This window comes from Haliotis cracherodii, unplaced genomic scaffold (genome assembly GCF_022045235.1).
Source record: "Haliotis cracherodii isolate W230 unplaced genomic scaffold, xgHalCrac1.p SCAF_11, whole genome shotgun sequence".
Lineage (NCBI taxonomy): Eukaryota > Metazoa > Mollusca > Gastropoda > Lepetellida > Haliotidae > Haliotis > Haliotis cracherodii.
Genome location: NW_027266266.1, coordinates 38,973,121 through 38,994,603, shown reverse-complemented (window position 1 = coordinate 38,994,603; position 21,483 = coordinate 38,973,121). Strand labels below are relative to the sequence as shown.

The 21,483-nt window shown below is 41.5% G+C and overlaps 1 protein-coding gene across 2 annotated transcripts; it reads right to left on the bottom strand.

The window, feature by feature from the left end:
* Positions 1–334: 334 nt before the first annotated feature.
* On the bottom strand, positions 335–19,416 carry LOC139456475 (transmembrane protein 120A-like). 2 transcript variants are annotated; one of them, XM_071238206.1, is made up of 12 exons: positions 19,292–19,416; positions 16,924–17,042; positions 15,961–16,077; positions 15,214–15,273; positions 14,240–14,335; positions 12,395–12,484; positions 11,794–11,859; positions 10,757–10,818; positions 9,591–9,683; positions 8,367–8,431; positions 5,839–5,907; positions 335–1,224 (listed from the first exon to the last, which is right to left on the bottom strand). In XM_071238206.1, the coding sequence occupies exons 1-12, from the start codon at positions 19,361–19,363 to the stop codon at positions 1,072–1,074; spliced, it is 1,062 nt and encodes a 353-aa protein (XP_071094307.1). In that variant the 5' UTR covers positions 19,364–19,416; the 3' UTR covers positions 335–1,071. The 2 variants fall into 2 exon arrangements, with proteins under 2 accessions (XP_071094307.1, XP_071094308.1); XM_071238207.1 differs by lacking the exon at positions 12,395–12,484.
* Between the last annotated feature and the right edge of the window lie 2,067 nt (positions 19,417–21,483).

Sequence of the window (21,483 nt, the reverse complement as noted above, 5' to 3'; positions counted from 1 at the left end):
TGGTAAGGACATATATCCTGAAACACTGGTAAGGACATATATCCTGATACACTGGTAAGGACATATATCCTGAAACACTGGTAAGGACATATATCCTTATACACTGGTAAGGACATATATCCTGATACACTGGTAAGGGCATATATCCTGAAACACTGGTAAGGACATATATCCTGATACACTGGTAAGGACATATATCCTGATACACTGGTGAGGACATATATCCTGATACACTGGTGAGGACATATATTCTGATACACTGGTAAGGACATATATCCTGATACACTGGTAAGGACATATATCCTGATACACCGGTAAGGACATATATCCTGATACACTGTTATCGACATGTCTCATATACATAACACTGATAAGTAGAGATTATTCCCGTTTGGTTTCCATATCATGTCCTCTATCATCTGGAGGCTTTCAAAATGTCCTGCTCCCACCTTCTGTCATTAGCCAACTTTCAAAAATTTCACACATGAATCATTCTTCCTTTTTATGTTCATGTTTTTCATACTGTCCAGATATGTCATTATTCTGTCAGTGTCAGTTCTAATTATTCTTTAGGACAGAAAAGAAAGTGTGCATTCACCTGACATTGTGGATTAAACAAGTTTCCGAAAACAATACGATGTCATATTCATGACATCATTGAATAAATGATTGTGAAGTCAAACTTTCCATGTCGATGCGTACAAAACTCTGCGGACTGATATGGGGTATCAGGCCTGTGGACTGATATGGACCGTGACGTTTCGCTATGATCAGGGTGGCAAAAAAGATTCATATCAAGACTTAATACACTGTATTAAGTTATAAGTATATATATTTATATAACACTGGTCATGATGATACCGCATTATAAGATCGTACAAGACTCTGTGAAATCGCATTATCACTGACTTCCAGACTGATAATCAGTTCAATATGGCGTGATCACTTTCACGCTACTACATACATCAACTGAGACACACTACAATGAGGATACAATGGACCAGGCTGCACGCAGCATGACACTGGCACAAACAGAACCACTCAATGTACTGGATTCCTAGTCAGTGACGTTCAGTTGCTCTTCAGGTGAGATGTGAAGCGATACTTGTTTTGTAAGAATGTGAGATTCAGTCCATCTTTCTTCACTTTCTGCCGTATGACCATCAGTGTTGTGATCGTGTTGCCAGCAAAGAGCAGGAAGTGAATGATGGACAGTACTATCACCTGAAGTAAAACCACAGTGCAATAACAGTGAAGCGCAAAAATATCCAATCACATTAAACTCAGATCTTAGTTCTTGCTACAGCTAAACGAAGGACATCTCACTACATGTGAGAATGACCTTTTGCGAACTTTGATCTAACAATGAAATGACTAAGAAGTCGACATAAGCCAATCAGCAGGCAGCTTTATCAAGCTATACGGCACCCGTTTCAAACTGTCGATTTCCATTCCAGACAATGCTTTGGACATTAAAGAATGTCTAATAGATGGCAGAGATTGTATGGCAGTACTTCCCTCAGGCTATGGAAAGTCTTTTCCATTCAAATGTTTGAGCAATATTCAAGCAATATCATGGCGGGGGACATCAGAAATGGAGTTCACACAGCGTACATAATGGGGAATCCAACCCAGGCCTTTGTCATGACAAGCAACACTTTCACAAAAAAGCTACCCCACCACCCTTAAGTTCAGTAACTTTGAGATTATTCCTGTATCTTCCAACACTCTGTGTGGAGCAAGTGAATGTTAATTTACGCCAGTCACTGGTTGATACCAAATAACCATGTGTAGTAAGAATGATGAGTGATTTATTTAATGTCACAGCAATATTCCAGCAATGTAGTGCCATGAATAATGATCCATGTCATTAGGTACAATGACACACAATGAGCCAGGTGCATTATTGTAACCATTCAATTGAATACTCTAATAGCAAGGATGGGGCACTGGAGCCCTATTCTACCCTGAAAATCCCTCAAAGGTCACAAAGATTGTTTGTTGTCTAACACCACACTCAGCAATATTCCAGCTATACGATGGAGGCCTTAAGTAGTCAATTGTGAAGCAGACAATCCAGACTTTAAACTAATAGCGATAATAGACTACAGAGGTGACGAGGATGGACAAAGGACTATGGAGATGAAGAGGATGGACAAAGGACTACTGAGGTGTAGAGGATGGACAAAGGACTACTGAGGTGACGAGGAGTGACAAAGGACTACTGAGGTGACGAGGATGGACAAAGGACTATGGAGATGAAGAGGATGGACAAAGGACTATGGATGTGAAGAGGATGGACAAAGGACTACGCAGGTGACAAGGATGGACAAAGGACTACGGAGGTGACAAGGATGGACAAAGGACTACTGAGGTGACGAGGAGTGACAAAGGACTACTGAGGTAAGAGGATGGACAAAGGACTACTGAGATGAAGAGGATGGACAAAGGACTACTGAGGTGACGAGGATGGACAAAGGACTACAGGGGTGACAAGGATGGACAAAGGACTACGGAGGTGACAAGGATGGACAAAGGACTACGGAGGTGACAAGGATGGACAAAGGACTACGGAGGTGACAAGGATGGACAAAGGACTACTGAGGTGACGAGGAGTGACAAAGGACTACTGAGGTAAGAGGATGGACAAAGGACTACTGAGATGAAGAGGATGGACAAAGGACTACTGAGGTGTAGAGAATGGACAAAGGACTACAGGGGTGACAAGGATGGACAAAGGACTACGGAGGTGACAAGGATGGACAAAGGACTACGGAGGTGACAAGGATGGACAAAGGACTACTGAGGTAAGAGGATGGACAAAGGACTACTGAGGTAAGAGGATGGACAAAGGACTACTGAGATGAAGAGGATGGACAAAGGACTACTGAGATGAAGAGGATGGACAAAGGACTACTGAGATGAAGAGGATGGACAAAGGACTACTGAGGTAAGAGGATGGACAAAGGACTACAGGGGTGACGAGGATGGACAAAGGACTACTGAGGTGACGAGGATGGACAAAGGACTACTGAGGTAAGAGGATGGACAAAGGACTATGGAGATGAAGAGGATGGACAAAGGACTACTGAGATGAAGAGGATGGACAAAGGACTACTGAGATGAAGAGGATGGACAAAGGACTACTGAGGTGAAGAGGATGGACAAAGGACTACTGAGGTGAAGAGGATGGACAATGGACTACTGAGGTGAAGAGGATGGACAAAGGACTACAGGGGTGACGAGGATGGACAAAGGACTACTGAGGTGACGAGGATGGACAAAGGACTACTGAGGTAAGAGGATGGACAAAGGACTATGGAGATGAAGAGGATGGACAAAGGACTACTGAGATGAAGAGGATGGACAAAGGACTACTGAGGTGACGAGGATGGACAAAGGACTACTGAGATGAAGAGGATGGACAAAGGACTACAGGGGTGACGAGGATGGACAAAGGACTACTGAGGTGACGAGGATGGACAAAGGACTACTGAGGTAAGAGGATGGACAAAGGACTACTGAGGTGAAGAGGATGAACAATGGACTATGGAGGTGACAGGGATGGACAAAGGACTACTGAGGTGACGAGGATGGACAGAGGACTACTGAGGTGACGAGGATTGACAAAGGACTACTGAGGTGACGAGGATGGACAAAGGACGACAGAGGTGAAGAGGATGGACAAAGGACTGCAGAGGTGAAGAGGATGGACAAAGGACTACGGAGGTGACAGGATTGACAATGAACTACGGATGTGAAGAGGATGGACAAAGGACTACAGAGGTGACGAGGATTGACAAAGGACTACGGAGATGAAGAGGATGGACAAAGGACTATGGATGTGAAGAGGATGGACAAAGGACTACGGAGGTGACAAGGATGGACAAAGGACTACGGAGGTGACAAGGATGGACAAAGGACTACTGAGGTGTAGAGGATGGACAAAGTACTACTGAGGTGACGAGGATGGACAAAGGACTATGGAGATGAAGAGGATGGACAAAGGACTACTGAGATGAAGAGGATGGACAAAGGACTACTGAGGTGAAGAGGATGGACAAAGGACTACTGAGGTGAAGAGGATGGACAAAGGACTACTGAGATGAAGAGGATGGACAAAGGACTACTGAGATGAAGAGGATGGACAAAGGACTACTGAGGTGAAGAGGATGGACAAAGGACTACAGGGGTGACGAGGATGGAAAAAGGACTACTGAGGTGACGAGGATGGACAAAGGACTACTGAGGTGAAGAGGATTGACAAAGGACTACTGAGGTGACGAGGATGGAAAAAGGACTACTGAGGTAAGAGGATGGACAAAGGACTACTGAGATGAAGAGGATGGACAAAGGACTACAGGGGTGACGAGGATGGACAAAGGACTACTGAGGTGACGAGGATGGACAAAGGACTACTGAGGTGAAGAGGATTGACAAAGGACTACTGAGGTGACGAGGATGGACAAAGGACTACTGAGGTGAAGAGGATGGACAAAGGACTACTAAGGTGACGAGGATGGACAAAGGACTACTGAGGTAAGAGGATGGACAAAGGACTACTGAGGTAAGAGGATGGTCAAAGGACTACTGAGGTGAAGAGGATGGACAATGGACTACGGAGGTGAAGAGGATGGACAAAGGACTACTGAGGTGAAGAGGATGGACAAAGGACTACTAAGGTGACGAGGATGGACAAAGGACTACTGAGGTAAGAGGATGGACAAAGGACTACTGAGGTGAAGAGGATGGACAATGGACTATGGAGGTGACAGGGATGGACAAAGGACTACTGAGGTGACGAGGATGGACAGAGGACTACTGAGGTGACGAGCATTGACAAAGGACTACTGAGGTGACGAGGATGGACAAAGGACGACAGAGGTGAAGAGGATGGACAAAGGACTGCAGAGGTGAAGAGGATGGACAAAGGACTACGGAGGTGACAGGATTGACAATGAACTAAGGATGTGAAGAGGATGGACAAAGGACTACAGAGGTGACGAGGATTGACAAAGGACTATGGAGATGAAGAGGATGGACAAAGGACTACTGAGATGAAGAGGATGGACAAAGGACTACAGGGGTGACGAGGATGGACAAAGGACTACTGAGGTGACGAGGATTGACAAAGGACTACTGAGGTGACGAGGATGGACAAAGGACTACTGAGGTGAAGAGGATTGACAAAGGACTACTGAGGTGACGAGGATGGACAAAGGACTACTGAGGTAAGAGGATGGTCAAAGGACTACTGAGGTGAAGAGGATGGACAATGGACTACGGAGGTGAAGAGGATGGACAAAGGACTACTGAGGTGAAGAGGATGGACAAAGGACTACTAAGGTGACGAGGATGGACAAAGGACTACTGAGGTAAGAGGATGGACAAAGGACTACTGAGGTGAAGAGGATGGACAATGGACTATGGAGGTGACAGGGATGGACAAAGGACTACTGAGGTGACGAGGATGGACAGAGGACTACTGAGGTGACGAGGATGGACAAAGGACTACTGAGGTGACGAGGATGGACAAAGGACGACAGAGGTGAAGAGGATGGACAAAGGACTGCAGAGGTGAAGAGGATAGACAAAGGACTACGGAGGTGACAGGATTGACAATGAACTACGGATGTGAAGAGGATGGACAAAGGACTACAGAGGTGACAAGGATGGACAAAGGACTACGGAGATGAAGAGGATGGACAAAGGACTATGGATGTGAAGAGGATGGACAAAGGACTATGGATGTGAAGAGGATGGACAAAGGACTACGGATGTGAAGAGGATTGACCAGGGACTATAGGGGTGATGAGGATGGATAACGGGTGTCAGTACCTGCCATTCTTTGCACTGAGGTTCTCGAGACAGCATAAAGAGAACAACAGCATTGTACAGCTGGAAGATCTGAAACAGAGGACCACTTGTGCTACATTGCATGCCATGGTATGAGTAACGGGCATGACCAGCATGAAAGTACCACCAAAACATTGTCCTTATTGACGATTATGGCTTCTTTTGGTACTCAAATTATACCCTGGTTACTAAACTTATTAGTAGCAACATGGCTAAAATAATGCCGATGCGAAGTTAAATTCTAGTTCTAACTAACTAAACTAATTGTTAAAACTCCACAGGATCAATAGTAAATATCTCTGACTGATCATGTTTATATATATTCTATACAGGTAATTCTACAATGAAAGATAACATGGACTAGAAACAAGAGAACATAGTCAACTAAGAACAAGTCAAAGCAGCTTACAGTTGCTCAGTGAGGGTGTGTCCTCGTGTTTGACCTTCACAATCATGTCCTACTTGCTCTGCATAGGAATCTAACTGATAGCTTGCCTTTTTCACACACAAAATATATTGTGCCCAGAAATGTCAGACACAAGTATTGCACATTGTACCCAGTGGTAGAAACTAACATTATTAGTCCTCTGGTCCTCATATTGATAACAAATAGCAAATACCTTAAAAATGGCAAATTTTCTACCAGTCCTTATGATACGAGGGGTGTTCATTAAAGATTTCCCCTGACCCACTTCCGATGGACCTAGTGGAATGAAGCTTGGCATAGGTATTAGTCTTTCTCCACATAGGAACCACCAAGAGTTACACACTTCTCCCATCGTTTTATGCAACTATGGAGACCTCGCTTGTAAAAGCCCTCATTTTGCTTCTCAAACCAGGACTTGACTTCAGAAATCAGTGTTTCATCATCTGTGAAACGTTTTCCCTTCAAAAATGACTTCATGGTTGGAAACAGGTGGAAGTCAGATGGTGCAAGGTCAGGAGAGTAAGTAGGATGTGGAAGGATTTCATAGCCACAGGACCGCGCTTCTGTCTGGGCAACATGAGAGTTGTGTACTGGAGCATTGTCTTGCAGGAGACGGACACCCTTGGTCAGCATGCCACGCCTCTTAAGCTTGATAGCGTCCCACAATTTCCGCAGCAGTGAAGCATAATAAGCTCCTGTAATTGTGGTACCCTTTGCCAAGAAATCCACCATCACTACTCCGTGCTGGTCCCAAAACACCGTGAGCATGACCTTGCCTGCAGAGGGTTGGACACGTGCCTTCTTTGGGGGTGGTGACTCCACATGCTTCCATTGCATCGATTGAACTTTAGTCTCAGGATCATAGTGATGGACCCATGTTTCATCCTGTGTGATAAGTCTGTCAAAAAATTTTGCCTGTTTTTTGGGGCACATGTCCAAAAGATCCTTTGAGCAATTCCTGCTTTTGAAAAGGTGTGAGCAACCTGGGAATCCATCGTGCAGACACCTTACGCATGTTTAAATTGTCATGGATGATTTTTTCCACAGACCCTACACTGATCTTCAGATCTTGTGCTAACTGGCGAACAGTTATATGTCAGTCTGCCAAAATGGCGGTCTCCACTTGATGGATAGTGTCCTCATCAATGGCTGAATGGGGGCGACCAGGAATGGCAGCTGTTTCCATAGATGTCTGACCACACTTGAACTGGTGATGCCAGTGTTTAACAACGTCATATGGTGGGGCATCTTCCCCATAAGTTGCTTTCATTTCATCGAAAGTTTCTTTTGGTGTGAGACCTTTCAAATATAAAACCTAATCACTGCTCGGTATTCTACTGGCTCCATTGTCACACCCTACTCAATCATAACACCTGTAAAAGTGGTAAGATTAATAGTTCGGTGCTGACAAATTCAGACATAACCCATAGATACATGTATCATTACACATGTGAAATTTCAACCAAATATGATAACTCTAAGTGGTTTAGGGGAAATCTTTAATGAACACCCCTCGTACCTCAACTATTGGGCAGTTTCCCAAGGTCTACAGGACTAGTGCCAATTTCTAATGCTGGTATCCAGGTTGGAAACCAAACCCAGAACATTGCCTTGTGAGCCAAATTCATAGCCTCAAAACTAGACAATTCATGGATAAAAACTTCTATATTTTACTGTAATAGCGATGTTTGGGTGTAGATCCTTATACCATTGTCAAGCTGACCTGCTTGGATGCAGTATCGATATCTATACCGCAACATCACTATTACAGTGAAAATAGAAGTTGTCCATAAATTGTGTCTTCTTTGTCACCTGTCCACTTCTAAGAAATGCCAAAACCAACAATTCATGACCATCAAGCTATCAATAACTCGGGTTCAGACAGGCACAAGGCTCATCAATCAGACACACAGACACTCAGTATGACATGCACGTACACACTCAGACACAGATGTGTTCAGACAGGCACAAGGCTCCTAATAAATACTTTTGACATGTCAAGGTGAGACTTTGTTGTGAAAATAGACAGTTGGGGCAGCGCTTTTACCAGCAATGTAAATTATTCTGGAAACTGAGGACTTACATAGCCACCAAACAGGAAGGGGAGGAGGAATGTCATGCCCTTCCACATCCAGGACATGAATCCCTCTGAAACACACAAATTAGGCACATATCAATCTCTTTCAAACAAGGTGAGACAGGGCTATATAAAAAGAGCTTGATATAGCTTGCACTCGGTGCTGTTGACATCACAACCTTGATGCTCCAGACTGAACCAAGTTGCACCTATAAAGGAATTTATTAACTATAGATGTACATCGGTGTCATTAATATTCTGACATTTACAGTTCACGGACAAGATTGCTTCAAAAGGAATCATTTATACATATCATCAAGATCATACATTCTCTTGCTTTTTTGTCATTATAAGACTGACCTGATAGATCACTTGATGACGTCAAGCCCAAAGGACAATGTCAATGTACACAAAACACTGGGAATACTGACGTATGGGAAATGATGTGTACTGAGTAGAAAACGTTCTTAGTAAGTCAGTCACAAATTTGTAAACTTTTGACAAGCGCTGGGTACATGTAGACACAAATAATAGGTTGCATTTTTGAATATGAGGATGCACCTGTGCATGTTTTATTTGCTGAAATTGAGTGAGTTGGGTTTAATGTTGTTTTAACAATATTTCAGCTATATCCAGGTGTTAGCATGATGCAGGAGGGAACCCGAAAGTGATGCAGGTTTTTATATGGTTACCACCTGCTGAAACCGACAGCATGGCTTGGTTCTGACAAATCTGGAACCCCCCAATCTCACGTTTTTGACGAAGCAATACCCCATATTGCAGTGCTTTACATGTGTAAACAAACAGGTTCATTAATCCGCATTCACTGCAAGAGGACTCCTGTGGACACCTATATGTCCCAGAGGTCCTAGCCCAGCATGTGGTGTCTAGGTGTAGGGAGATTTTGGTTTGGTTTGGTTTGTTGTTTTACGCCTCAAACAGCAATATTCCAGCTATATGACGGTGGTATGTAAATAATCGAGTCTTGACCAGACAATTCAGTGATTGATATCATGAGCGTCAATCCATGCAATTGGGATCGATGACATGCTTCAACCAAGTCAACGAGCCTGACCACCCGATCCTATTGTCGCTTCTTTTACCATGTTTACGCAAGCATGGGTTGCTGAAGACCTATTCTAACCCGGAACTTCACGGGTCAAGTCTGGGGAGAACGTAGTAACACTGATATTGTTTCGGGAATCAGTTCTGCGTGTCCTGTGTACCCACCGACGGTGATGTCCATGTCGTGCCTCTGTCCCAGTGTCCTCAGTCGATACAAACTGCCACTCTGGTAGTAATACTGCATCACATACACAAAACCTGAGGAGACACCAACAGTCAGTTACACACAGGGCTAACAGACAGTCTCACACATGGGACAGTTTCAATATAAGCTCAAACTGCATGTAATACAATCAGAGTGAGTGAGTGAGTGAGTGAGTGAGTGAGTGAGTGAGTGAGTGAGAGTGTGTGAGTGAGTGAGTTGGGTTTAACGCCGCTTTTAACAGTATTCCAGTCATATCGCGGCGTGTCAGCTTAATGTGGGAGGAAAGCCCGAAATGGTGCAAGTCTCAGACGATTACCACTTCGATGAAACCCACAAGCACAGGTATGGTGCTGACAAACCTAGAAACATAATCGGAGTGAACCCGGGATTCGAACCCACAATCATAGGTTTCTGGTGTGCCCAAGGGACGCAACTTTGCACAGCGAATCGTGGCGCCTTAGATGACTGGGCCATCCGTGCCCCCTAATACAAACAAGAAGTCTTCGTCAGCTTCTTTCTAACAGCTATTCAAGAAACAGTAGTACATTCATAGTTCAGTTATTACAGAGTTGTTGTAATTGTTTTAAGCTGCACTCAGCAACATTCCAGCTATATGACGAGCTTCTAAATAATGAAGTCTGGACCAGACAAACCAGTGATTGATATAATGAGCAATGATCCATGCGGCTGGGGTATGACACACATTCAACCAAGTCAGCAAGTTTGACCACATGAACTACTTTGGTCTCCTTGTTGCCTACAGATTGTATACTTGAAAACAAAACTGTCACCACACAAGATATTGATAACAAACATCAGAGTATCTGGGTAATGGATTGATTAGCCCTGCTCAATACAGAAACAGTAAGCAGTAAGATGAGATGCATATGAAGTCAGTGAGTGAGTTGCGTTTAACACAGTATGGATATGGTGCTAACAAATCTAAATACATAATCATGGCAAAAACCACACATTCGAACCCTTTAATCATCAATTTCTGGTGTGCCCAAGGGACGCAACTCTGCATAGTGAATTGTGGCACTTTGACGACTGGGCCACTCGTGTCCCCAGATACATGTGGGGAATTGACAAATCAAAACAGATAATAAATAAAGGAGCTACTTACTTATATACAAAGTGAAAATGATATATTGTCGTCTAAATTGTTGATATGTCCATCCCGTTGGCCTGAAATACAGATGGATGGAATTACATACATGACAGATTCAAGTGTACTGATTTGTTCCAGGTAGTCATACATGTTATTTGCTGACAGTATCCTGCAAGAGGAATTTCTTGGAATTGATAAGAATTCATGGTGAACTACTTCAATTTGAACATCTGAGAGCAAACTGAATTATGTGTCACCAAAATGAATTTGCCGCCCCGAGATCATGCAGATAGAATGTACAAAAAATGAATGCAGGATGCCTCACCTTATCAAGTAAGTTTGTGCAAAGCATAATCTTTTTGAAACAATCATATCAAGATTGGTGAATCGGTAATTGTGTGTTAACCATGGTCACTCCAGAAGTTTCAGAAGACGTGTCATTTTTCTAGTGAGGATCACTGCCCTCTTTCACTTTCATTTCATTCATTTTCAAATACAATGTTTACAGCAGACTGGTACATGGTATACAAGACAGGTAAACACAAATACACATGAGCTTGGAATGATCTGACTTTATAACACATAGCTGAACAATGCAAGTGAACTGTGAATAAAGTTTCCTTGTGAAAAGAGAAACTAAGAGCTGTTATCTGGAACTGGAAGAGTGGCTATCAGATGAGATTCAAGTTAAGCTCACATTAACAAGAAAAAACATTCTGCTTGGATTTGATCAGCGACACAACTATCCTATAAATGTAATTATCTTACTTTGCAAATTTGTAATCATTAAATATAGGTATTCAAAAAAGGTACCGAACTTCCAGTTTTTAAAAAAAGAGATTTACAGATATTACATGCTTACAAAACACACAGCTCTCATAAGTAATAGTATCGATAAATTCTACAAATTTTGGTCATCTTGTCATCTTTTGTTTCCCACACAATAATTCTGTTCTCAACTTTTGTTTACTGCCTATGTATTACATTGTATAGCCCATGTGTAAAAATGCAACAGAAATTAAAAGTTTAAAAAAGAGTTGTCATACTCTTACCAAATTAAACTTATTCCTGCACAGACAGTTGACACGAAATGATGAGTGAGCCACCAGCCTTTTATTCTGAAACATTCAGAAATTGAAGCAGGATCAGAATACAAGTTGTTCAGAAAGTAAAACATGTCATGATTTCAGCACTACAATAACATCAACGTTCGAGTAAAACAAGGTACCATGTTTAATAATTTTATCTGCAACTTTGGAATAACATCAATAAGTGTACGAGAAGATGGATTTGAGATGTTTAATGCTGAAATGTATTTCAGTCATATCATTGCAGTTGTGTAGCATAGTGGTTAAAGTGTTTGCTCGTCACGCCGAAGACCCAGGTTCGATTCCCAACATGGGTACAATGTGTGAACCCCATTTCTAATGTCCCCCGCCGTGATATTGCCGATATTTTGCTAAAAGCGGCGTAAAACCATACTCACTGACTCCTGTAAGCTTGATGTGGGAGAAGCCTAAATGAATCAGGTCTTGACATTTACCTGGTACAACTACGGGAGCAAACTCTGCAGTGCTAACTGTGGTGTCTGAGACGACGAGGCCACCCATGCCCCCTGACACAACATGATGCAGGGGAGACTTCACAACATACCTGGATCCATTGACGACAAGGATGCTCTCCCTGATGGTCAGAGTACAGTAGTACCACACCAACAGGAAGTTGAGGACTGCATCGATCCACCTGCAGCAACAACACCTCATTCAGACATGTCTTCTCCTCACTGAATCCCACAATATGTCAGTTAAGAAGTTTACAATGACAGGCTAACAGCCAGATTAGCCACAACATAGATGCATCTTAGCAACAACATCACCGGTCCTCATACAGACATGTCTCTCCTCAATGAATCCCACGATATGTCAGTTAAGAAGTTTACAACAATTTCTTTAAAATCAGATCTAAGTTTTTGCTGCCGCTAAACAAAGATCTGAGGACATCCAATTACGGGTCTCGTCAGACCGACATTGCGCGAACTTTGACCGACCAATGGAAAGACCAATCAGAAGGCAGCTTTCTCATGCTTTACGGCACTAAATTCAAATTGGTAACAATGCTTCGAAACATACTTTGACAAATTCTTGATGAAAAATTTGAAACCTGAACAAAAGAACATTCTGGAATTGCTAATAGATGGTCTAGATTGTATGGATTCAGTCGTTAAACCTGTAACTATCATTCGGAATACCCCGTGTTAAAGTTTTCGAGGATGCATGATTAGAAATCACATTCCGACTGTCACTTTCATGATCTGGTAAGTCATTGTCGACTTCCATGCAATCTCATTAAAATCAGATCTTAGTTTTCGCTACCGCTAAACAAAGATCTGGGGACATCCCATTAGAGGTCACGTCAGGACGACCTTTCGCAAATTTTGACCGACCAATGAAATGACTGACAAGAAATCGACATTAGCCAATCAGAAGGCAGCTTTCACAAGCTTTACGATACTAGTTTCAAACTGGTGACTACACTTCGAAACATATTTTGACGTATTCTCATTAAAAAAATTAAAACTGATAAGAAGAACATTCTGGAATTTCTCATAGATGGCCTAGATTGTATGGATATAATAAAAAAAAATGTAACTGTCGTTTGGAATACCCCGTGTTAAATATTTCGTGGTTGCATGATTAGAAAACACATTCCGACTGTCACTTTCATGATCTGGTAAGCGACGCTCTGATTGGTTGGATGAAAGTTCGTTCTGACGTGACCCTTAATGGGATATCCTCAGATCTTTGTTTCGCGATACCGAGAACTAAGATCTGATTTTAATGAGATTAACTTACATGCTAAATCCAGACTAAATTCACCAAGGTACAAGTACAATTATGCATATATATTATCAATTTCAATGGTATTCGCAGGATGTTTTATTGTGCCAGGTGAAATTTCTCTTGTTCGAAGTCAAAAGTACACCTTAACCTGAACTTTACATGGCATGTTCAATTTCCAAGATGGTTTACTATTTCTCAAATTGTGCTCAGATGTTGTCAAAGGCAAGTTTGTTTCCAATCTGCAACTTTAGCCATTTGTCCGAAGCCTGAGTTTAGTAAAGTTCTGTTTGGTCTAGTTAGCTCAGCTAAGAGTAAAAAAAACAAAATAAGAACACAATTGTAAACAAATGATGCTAAGCATACATCAACCCAATCAGCGAGCCTGACCACCTGATCCTGTTAGTCGCCTTTTACAACAAGCATAGTCGCCTTTTACTGCAAGCATGGGTTACTGAAAACCTATTCTACCCCGGATCTTCACGGGTCTGTAAACAAATGATGCTAAGCGCCATGCTCAGGGTAGTAGCATGAAAGCTTTTAGCACACACTGTTTACAACAACCTAATTCTAATTTGAGTGGAATACATAAGCCATAAGCTTGCAGGATTTGAACGTGCGAGGACAATCAAGGGAGGTAATTCAACACAACAAAGCATACCTGTACTCTGTGACGAATGTCATGGCCAGTGCGAGGATCATTATCACGTAGCTGACTGTGAGTTTGAACCTCTCATATTCATGCTTGTAGTCGTATCTGTAGCACAAAGTGGACTGATATCAGACGAGAGGAGAACCAAGGCAATCACAGACAGATATAAGAGAAAAGCTTATAGCAACAGGAGTGCAAGGTGAGTTCAAGTCCACATCTACAATCTTCCATAGTGGCCATGTTGGAAATTCAATTCTCATTTAAGCACAGAAGAGAGCTGTCTAGTGACTTTGTAACCTTACCTAATAAATACAATGCTTTGGTTCTGAACAGTGTTGAATGTAGCTTCCTGCCCCCAGTGTTTGAAATAAAATATATTGCCAGACTTCCATCAAAACCCACAGATTTTAGAAGCTGCAGGCCCTGAATAAAATTTTCAGCTCCTCATTTAAAATGACACTTGCTGTGATAGATAAATTGACACATAACTTCAATGCCGGCCAAAACAAAGCATACAAATTAGAAAACTTCAATGCCGGCCAAAACAAAGCATACAAATTAGAAACTACCTGCCCACCACAAGATCTACCTGCCATGGGCCTACGGGCCGGCGCTTATTTCTGGTGACATTTCTGTCGGATAGGTGACTACCTGCCCGACTATCCATTCAAAAGGGCAATAAATCAGCCAGGGTCACAACCAATGATCAATAACCCAATCCACATTTAAACACAATAGACAGTACATTGGCCTTGTGACTTTATCCATCGCAAACCGTGTCTGTGGTCTTGTGGATAGAGTGTCTGATAGAGGAAGGTCAGTGGTTCGATTTCTTGACGCGTCATAACAACAGAACGAACACACGCACGCACACAGAAACAACTTCTTCTCAACATACCATTGCAAACTCTCAAAGATTCACGTTTAAAAAATACATGAATACAAAATACATAAAATCCTGCAAGTATGATCCTGTTGCTTACTTGTCGTTCTTGTTGAGCAGGGAGACGTTCACCTGACCAAGGATGATACTCAAGTACAACCTGGAATCAAGGAGAAACTGTTGTTTGTTTGTTTGTTGTTTAACGCCGCACTCAGCAATATGACGACAGTCTGTAAATAATTAAGTCTGGACCAGACAATCCAGTGACTGACATCATGAACATCGATCTATGCAATTGGGATACAATGACATGCATCAACCAAGTCAGTACTCCTGACCACCCGATCCTGTTAGTCGCCTCCTACGACATGTATAGTTGCCTTTTACGGCAAGGAAAACTGATCATCATGTTAATCAACTGCACAAGTAACACATCTAACATTGTCTCATTGTCAGCTCTTCATAATTAAAACAAATACTTTCCAAGATCCTTGCAAACACAATACATACAACTCAAAAGTTGATTATTTCATGTTACTACAGTTAAACTAGTAGTACATCAGTACAAGTATTACATTTTGTTTGTTGTCTAACACAGCACACAGTAACAATCTAGTGACATGACAGTGGCATGTAATAATCAAATCTGGACCAGACAATCCAGTGATTAATAGTGTGTAATGATCCATGCCATTGAGGTATAATGACATGAAATCAAAGTCACTGAGACTGACACCCCGATCCATTAAGTCAATTCTAGCCCGGAATCACCATGGGGGGAAAAAGCACCTAGCTCCATAACACTTCGCATTTATGTTGACATTGTTGAGAATGGACGTCAGTTTACCCGTTCTTGTGGGGGAGCACCTCCTCCATCTCCCGGAAGGTAATCTTCCTCTCCTGCACCGATGCTTGGAGCTTCTGTAGGGACTCAACTTCCTCTTCCGACAATTCTTTCCCTGCTCTTAAAAGAAAAGAAACCATGGTAACATATGGTATCACATCTTTTGTGATATGTGCTGAAGTTCACAAACTCAGTAAAATTTCTCAAGAAATGTAAACTATGTTTTTGAAATTGTTTCCTCAAAAGAATGAACTTCCTCAATCAAAACATGAGTGGGGACGGGTTGCAGAGCAGGAATCAATCCTTGCTAATTCCTGCATAAGTCAGTGTCACGTTTCCAATTCCGTTTTCCAATTTTGACCCAAATTTGTCCCCAAAATGATACAAAAATATCTTATCTTTAACAATATTGACAAGTGACCTTCAACATCAATTCTAATCCTAATCTCAAAATAAGACCATTTTCAAGAACATTGATCGAGTCACCCAAAATGAAAAAAAGTTTTATTTACAAAGTTAGTACTGATATAGAAGAATGTCCCATCCAAAGATCACAATATCATATTGTCCTAATGCCATTTGTCTCAAGAAAAAAATCCCTGCCAAATGAGTATTATCACATTACTGCATTAACATGTTGACATGCTTAAAGTGCAAGTACTAAGGGTAGATACATCTTGGCAGAATTGGATAGGTCGTAACATCATTATTGCAAATATTATATTTATAACATCCAAACACCATTATATATAAATATAGGAATAAGACTAATGAGCGTGAGATTTCAGCACTTTCACTTTGACATTTAAATACTCTTTACGAATGTTGTGAATTTTTCTCTCGGGAATTGACTTAATGTAGCTCAGGAAATTGATATTCACAAAACAATCGCGTTACTGGTCATGTTACTTCCACTTTAACATTACCCACACGACACAGCAGCCTTCGAGTCGGATGCTATCTCACCTCTTCACTGAATCCTGAATGCGCTTCATGCGATACCTGTGGTGGGCGATGCTGGCTAGACATTTTTTCTGTGTAGCAGTCATCTCCTCCAGCTGCTTCACATAGGTCTTGTGGTCAGTCTGCAATACACATGATTAGCGATGGTATTGGCCGGAATTTCATATCGCAAATTGTTCATGCATTGCGACATGCACAATATATTGCATGCACTCTTTCATCAATAATTGGGGATGAACCACCCTCCCTCCCCACCCCGCATGTTCTTTGTACTTGATCGCATGTTGCTATGGTCACAACAGATGTGTAATAGACACTATTGTATGGAAAACTGATCACAAATAGTTTTGCTTATTCGATCAGAGGAAACAGTTGCTAATTTCATAGTTTCAACTCGACTTATTTATTGTTGTCACTTATGTAGAATTTGCCAAACGATGAAAATATGCATGATTTTGAAAAAAGCAAGATACTGATATTTTCCATATGTATCCATTATTATGTCAAACCATGGTATACATAATACAGAGGGTGATTCATTTATAGGGATGACTATCTTCACTGAAAATACTATTGCGATGCTGTTGAAATAGATGTACAGCCATTGCATTAGTATTGGGATAATATAATGAGTACCTTTAACCATTCAGCATGTTCAGTAATGTAGACTTCCTTGTGTTATTCCACTTCAAGACACAGCCATGTAGTTTAGTTCTACATTATCCCCAGAAAACAACAGAAAGTGACTCTGCTTCCCTATAGTCGCATGTCAGTCGTGTCATGACTAGTTTTTATAATTTTCGCAATCTGAAATAGGTTTAAATTTTTCAAGTTCTTTTTTGACTTGGAAACATTGATGTTATGTTGGTGCAATGGTTTGTGATCATCAAGGTTTGAGATCAGTTCATTTTCTAGGACTGATTGTCATAAAAAATGTCTTGAAGATTTTTCAAATAGATGCCATTTGTCTCACTGGAATCACTGGAATGCGTTGGTCTGGTCGATGACATGCTAATCAAGCAAACCATTTCACAGATTTTTCTGCTCACCAGATGTTTAACATGGTGATAGGTGTGTTATCATTCCTAATGTTGACATTCCATCGAAATGAGGTAGATGAGATGGGGTTAATTGACCCAAGTTATTTCATACATTCTAACAAATGATCATGTCACTGATCGGAAGATTGTCACAAGACTATAGAACTCAAGAGAAAAAGGAAAAGTGTATCACAAAACAGATTACAGATGAAATTGATCATTCACATAAGGTTGGTTGGTTTGTTGTTTAACGCCACACTCAGCAATATTCCAGCTATATGACGGCGGTCTGTAAATAATCCAGTCTGGACCAGACAAACCAGTGATTGATATCATGAGCATCGTTTCACGCAATCACGCAATTCGATGACAACTATCAACCAAGTCAGCGAGTCTGACCACCCGATCCCGTTAGTCGCCTTTTACGACAAGCATAGTCACCTTTTACGGCAAACATGGGTTGCTGAAGACCTATTCTACACCGGAATCTTCACGGGTCCATTCACATAAGGTAGGGAGTTGAGCATAGTATGAGCATCAATCCGCACAATTGGGATTTGATGACATGCATCAACCATGTCAGCGAGCCTGAATACCTGATCCTGTTAGTCACCTCTTATGACAAGCAAGGATTGCAGAAGACATTCTAACCGGGATCTTATGGACTGAAAAACGATGACTTCACGCTTGTGTCAGTATCTGCCCTCACAGTGTTTCAGATCTGTTCAGACCGTCTCCATGGTCCAGTGGATGGAGGGTCTGCCCAAAGAGACGAAGGTGGTTTTATCCCCGGATGCATCATACCAATAGACGTTTATAGATGGTGCTTGTTGTTACCTTCTGTCGCTCGGCATTCATTGGATGAAACAAGGATTGAAGTAGTGTTCGGATTGGAGTTTACTTTATATTCAAATTTCGTAATGCTACGGGAGAAAACTTAACCAAAAAAAATTGCATCAACCCTGAAAATGTCCGAATGCCATCTGACTCTTGAAAAATTACTGCCCCACTAGATCGTCACAGGTTTGTACGAATATTCTATGGGTAGGCTGGAGGAGTCCTAAGTCTGAGGTAGGACATAACATCACTGGGCCTGGTATTAACCCCAGACTACACTTGGGCGTAAGTAGCTGTCACTGTTGCATTTCCCTTGCTCACTCACAATTGCGAACGTGAATGCCTGACCGAAACACACTAGTTCAGTGACAGTGTAATGCATCAAACAGTATTCACAATGTCCAAATAGGCTATCAAGATTACGTTCTAAACAACGTTCTCCATTGCCTAGGACTTCGGGAAATACTGAGAAAGACATCACTGCGACAGTATACCTCTAACTGTGCATATTCTTTCTCCAGGTCATTCCAGTCATCAAGACAGCTCATCAATGCCGCATTCGACATCTTACTTCTCTGTGAATAATAAACACTTGAACTCAAACGTCAATGTGCACTCAGGTTTATTCGCCTCATGTTATGTTGACAACTGTATACACAGCCAAATCGGAAATCGTTTATAACTTACTTAACTACGATAAAATTAATAAGATATAACAGTAAATACTTATTTTGAAGCATGCATTATATTTATCTGATACTTTTAGGTGTAATGCGAAACTGTTGCTGATTTTTCGGGTATTGTCACTAGTAAGGATATACGCTGTTACGAAAGTATTATCTAGCAGCAAGCTCCTCACAGCGATAGCCCGTTCGCGGAGCTCTCTCTACACAGTCTTCGTAATATGTTTTTAATAACATCTACACTTAAAGATTTGAATATAGACTGCGTGAAATAATTATTACACGTACTTCGCTTGACTTTTTATCAACATGCAAGTGAAAAATAAACATAACTTTTGAACATACATTTATAAATATCTGTGGAAAGATGCATACAGGCTTGATCTCGACTGTAACATTTGACGATTAAATTGTTAAGTAAGGATAATAATTTATTGATGAAAATCTACTTTATTACAATTAAAAGCGACGTTTCGGTGTAGGTTCTAACACCGTTATCAAGCAAGTGATATACGGAGTGTGGTTGACAAGTATGGTGTCTTCGCGTTACGCCGACCTTTAGACATTTGGGGTCAAAATTAAGGTCGGCAAAACGCGAATAGTTGCAGTTGGGTTGTTAACTGAGGATTAAGAGAACAATGGGTTTAGACGTGTGATTTTGACTTTTTATCCGGATTGTCTTTATCGGAGGACTGAATTCGGGTTCAGGTGAACACTTGTGAGAAGAAAATGATTGAACTGTTCAACATCTCACATTTGAGAAGAAAATGATTGAACATTTCTGTGGGACCATCTTGACAGACAGATTAGAGCACGCCATCAGCCTCCCGTCAACATACAAGAACTGCAGCAGGCCCTGAGAGACGAATGGCAACGGATTCCAGTCCACGTCATCAGAAGACTGACGTACGTCATCGATGAGGCGGCGTATCACAGCATGCATCGAGGCAGCTGGAGGTCATACACACTATTGAAGGCAACTGTGTCGACAATGAACTTGTAGTGTGTCTGACAATTTTTTGTTGACATTTCAGACAACTTTTTAAAATGAAATTTCTTACCCCACCATCGTTTACCTTGAGCGTACATTACCTGTGATTGCACAATTTCATTCAAACTGTGGTTGATCAATCATTTGTTACCCCTCCCTAGATTATATTATAATTCTCAACAAAACCATATTTAATCGAGTCTGGACCAGATAATCCAGTGTTTGACATTATGAGCATCGATCTACGCAATTGGGACCGATGACATGCATCAACCAAGTCTGCGAGCCTGACCACCCGATCCCGTTAGTCGCCTTTTACGGCAAGCATGGGTTGCTGAAGACCTAATCTAAGGTGTAGATATTTTATAATTATGCAAAGTATTATTGAAATGTTGTTTATAAAACATATTTTGTCGTATAAGTGGCGGCCTATATGGTATGGGGCGGTCAGGCTCGCATGAGTAGGTGCTCATGGTTGTAATCACTGATTTGTCTTGTCCTGACTAATTAATATTTACACACCGCGGTCATACAGCCGGCCGGATGTTGCTGATTGCGGCGCCTAAAAAAACTTTTCGAAAGTATTCAACAACAACTGTAATTGCAATATTTTGAAAATGTCCCTGAAATGTTATGCCATGTCATATTGTTTATAAATATTGTGAACGCAGATATGCCAATCCATACGAATATGGCGTAAATGATGCGGGAAAAATGTTGACCTTATACCTAAATCCAAACTTACTGTTTTAGGCCTCTTCTTTCATTTTCGGCTTTATAACATTTATCTAACGTTTTGAAAATATTCTAGATGTCTAAATGGTGAAATGTTTTGAAAACGTTGCTGGAATACCCGTGAAGATCCGGGGTAGAAAAGGTCTTCAGCAACCCATGCAATGCTTACCGTAAAAGGTGACTATGCTTGTCGTAAGAGGCGACTAACGGGATCGGGTGGTCAGGTTCGCTGACTTGGTTGATGCATGTTATCGTATCCCAATTGCGTGGATCGATG

Coding starts and splice junctions, on each gene's coding strand:
- LOC139456475 (XM_071238206.1), bottom strand. CDS start 19,363: ATGTCGAATGCGGCATTGATGAGCTGTCTTGATGACTGGAATGACCTG. Junction 16,078..16,923: donor ATTCAGGATTCAGTGAAGAG/GTGAGATAGCAT, acceptor TTTTCTTTTAAG/AGCAGGGAAAGAATTGTCGG. Junction 5,908..8,366: donor CCTTCCTGTTTGGTGGCTAT/GTAAGTCCTCAG, acceptor CCTCTGTTTCAG/ATCTTCCAGCTGTACAATGC.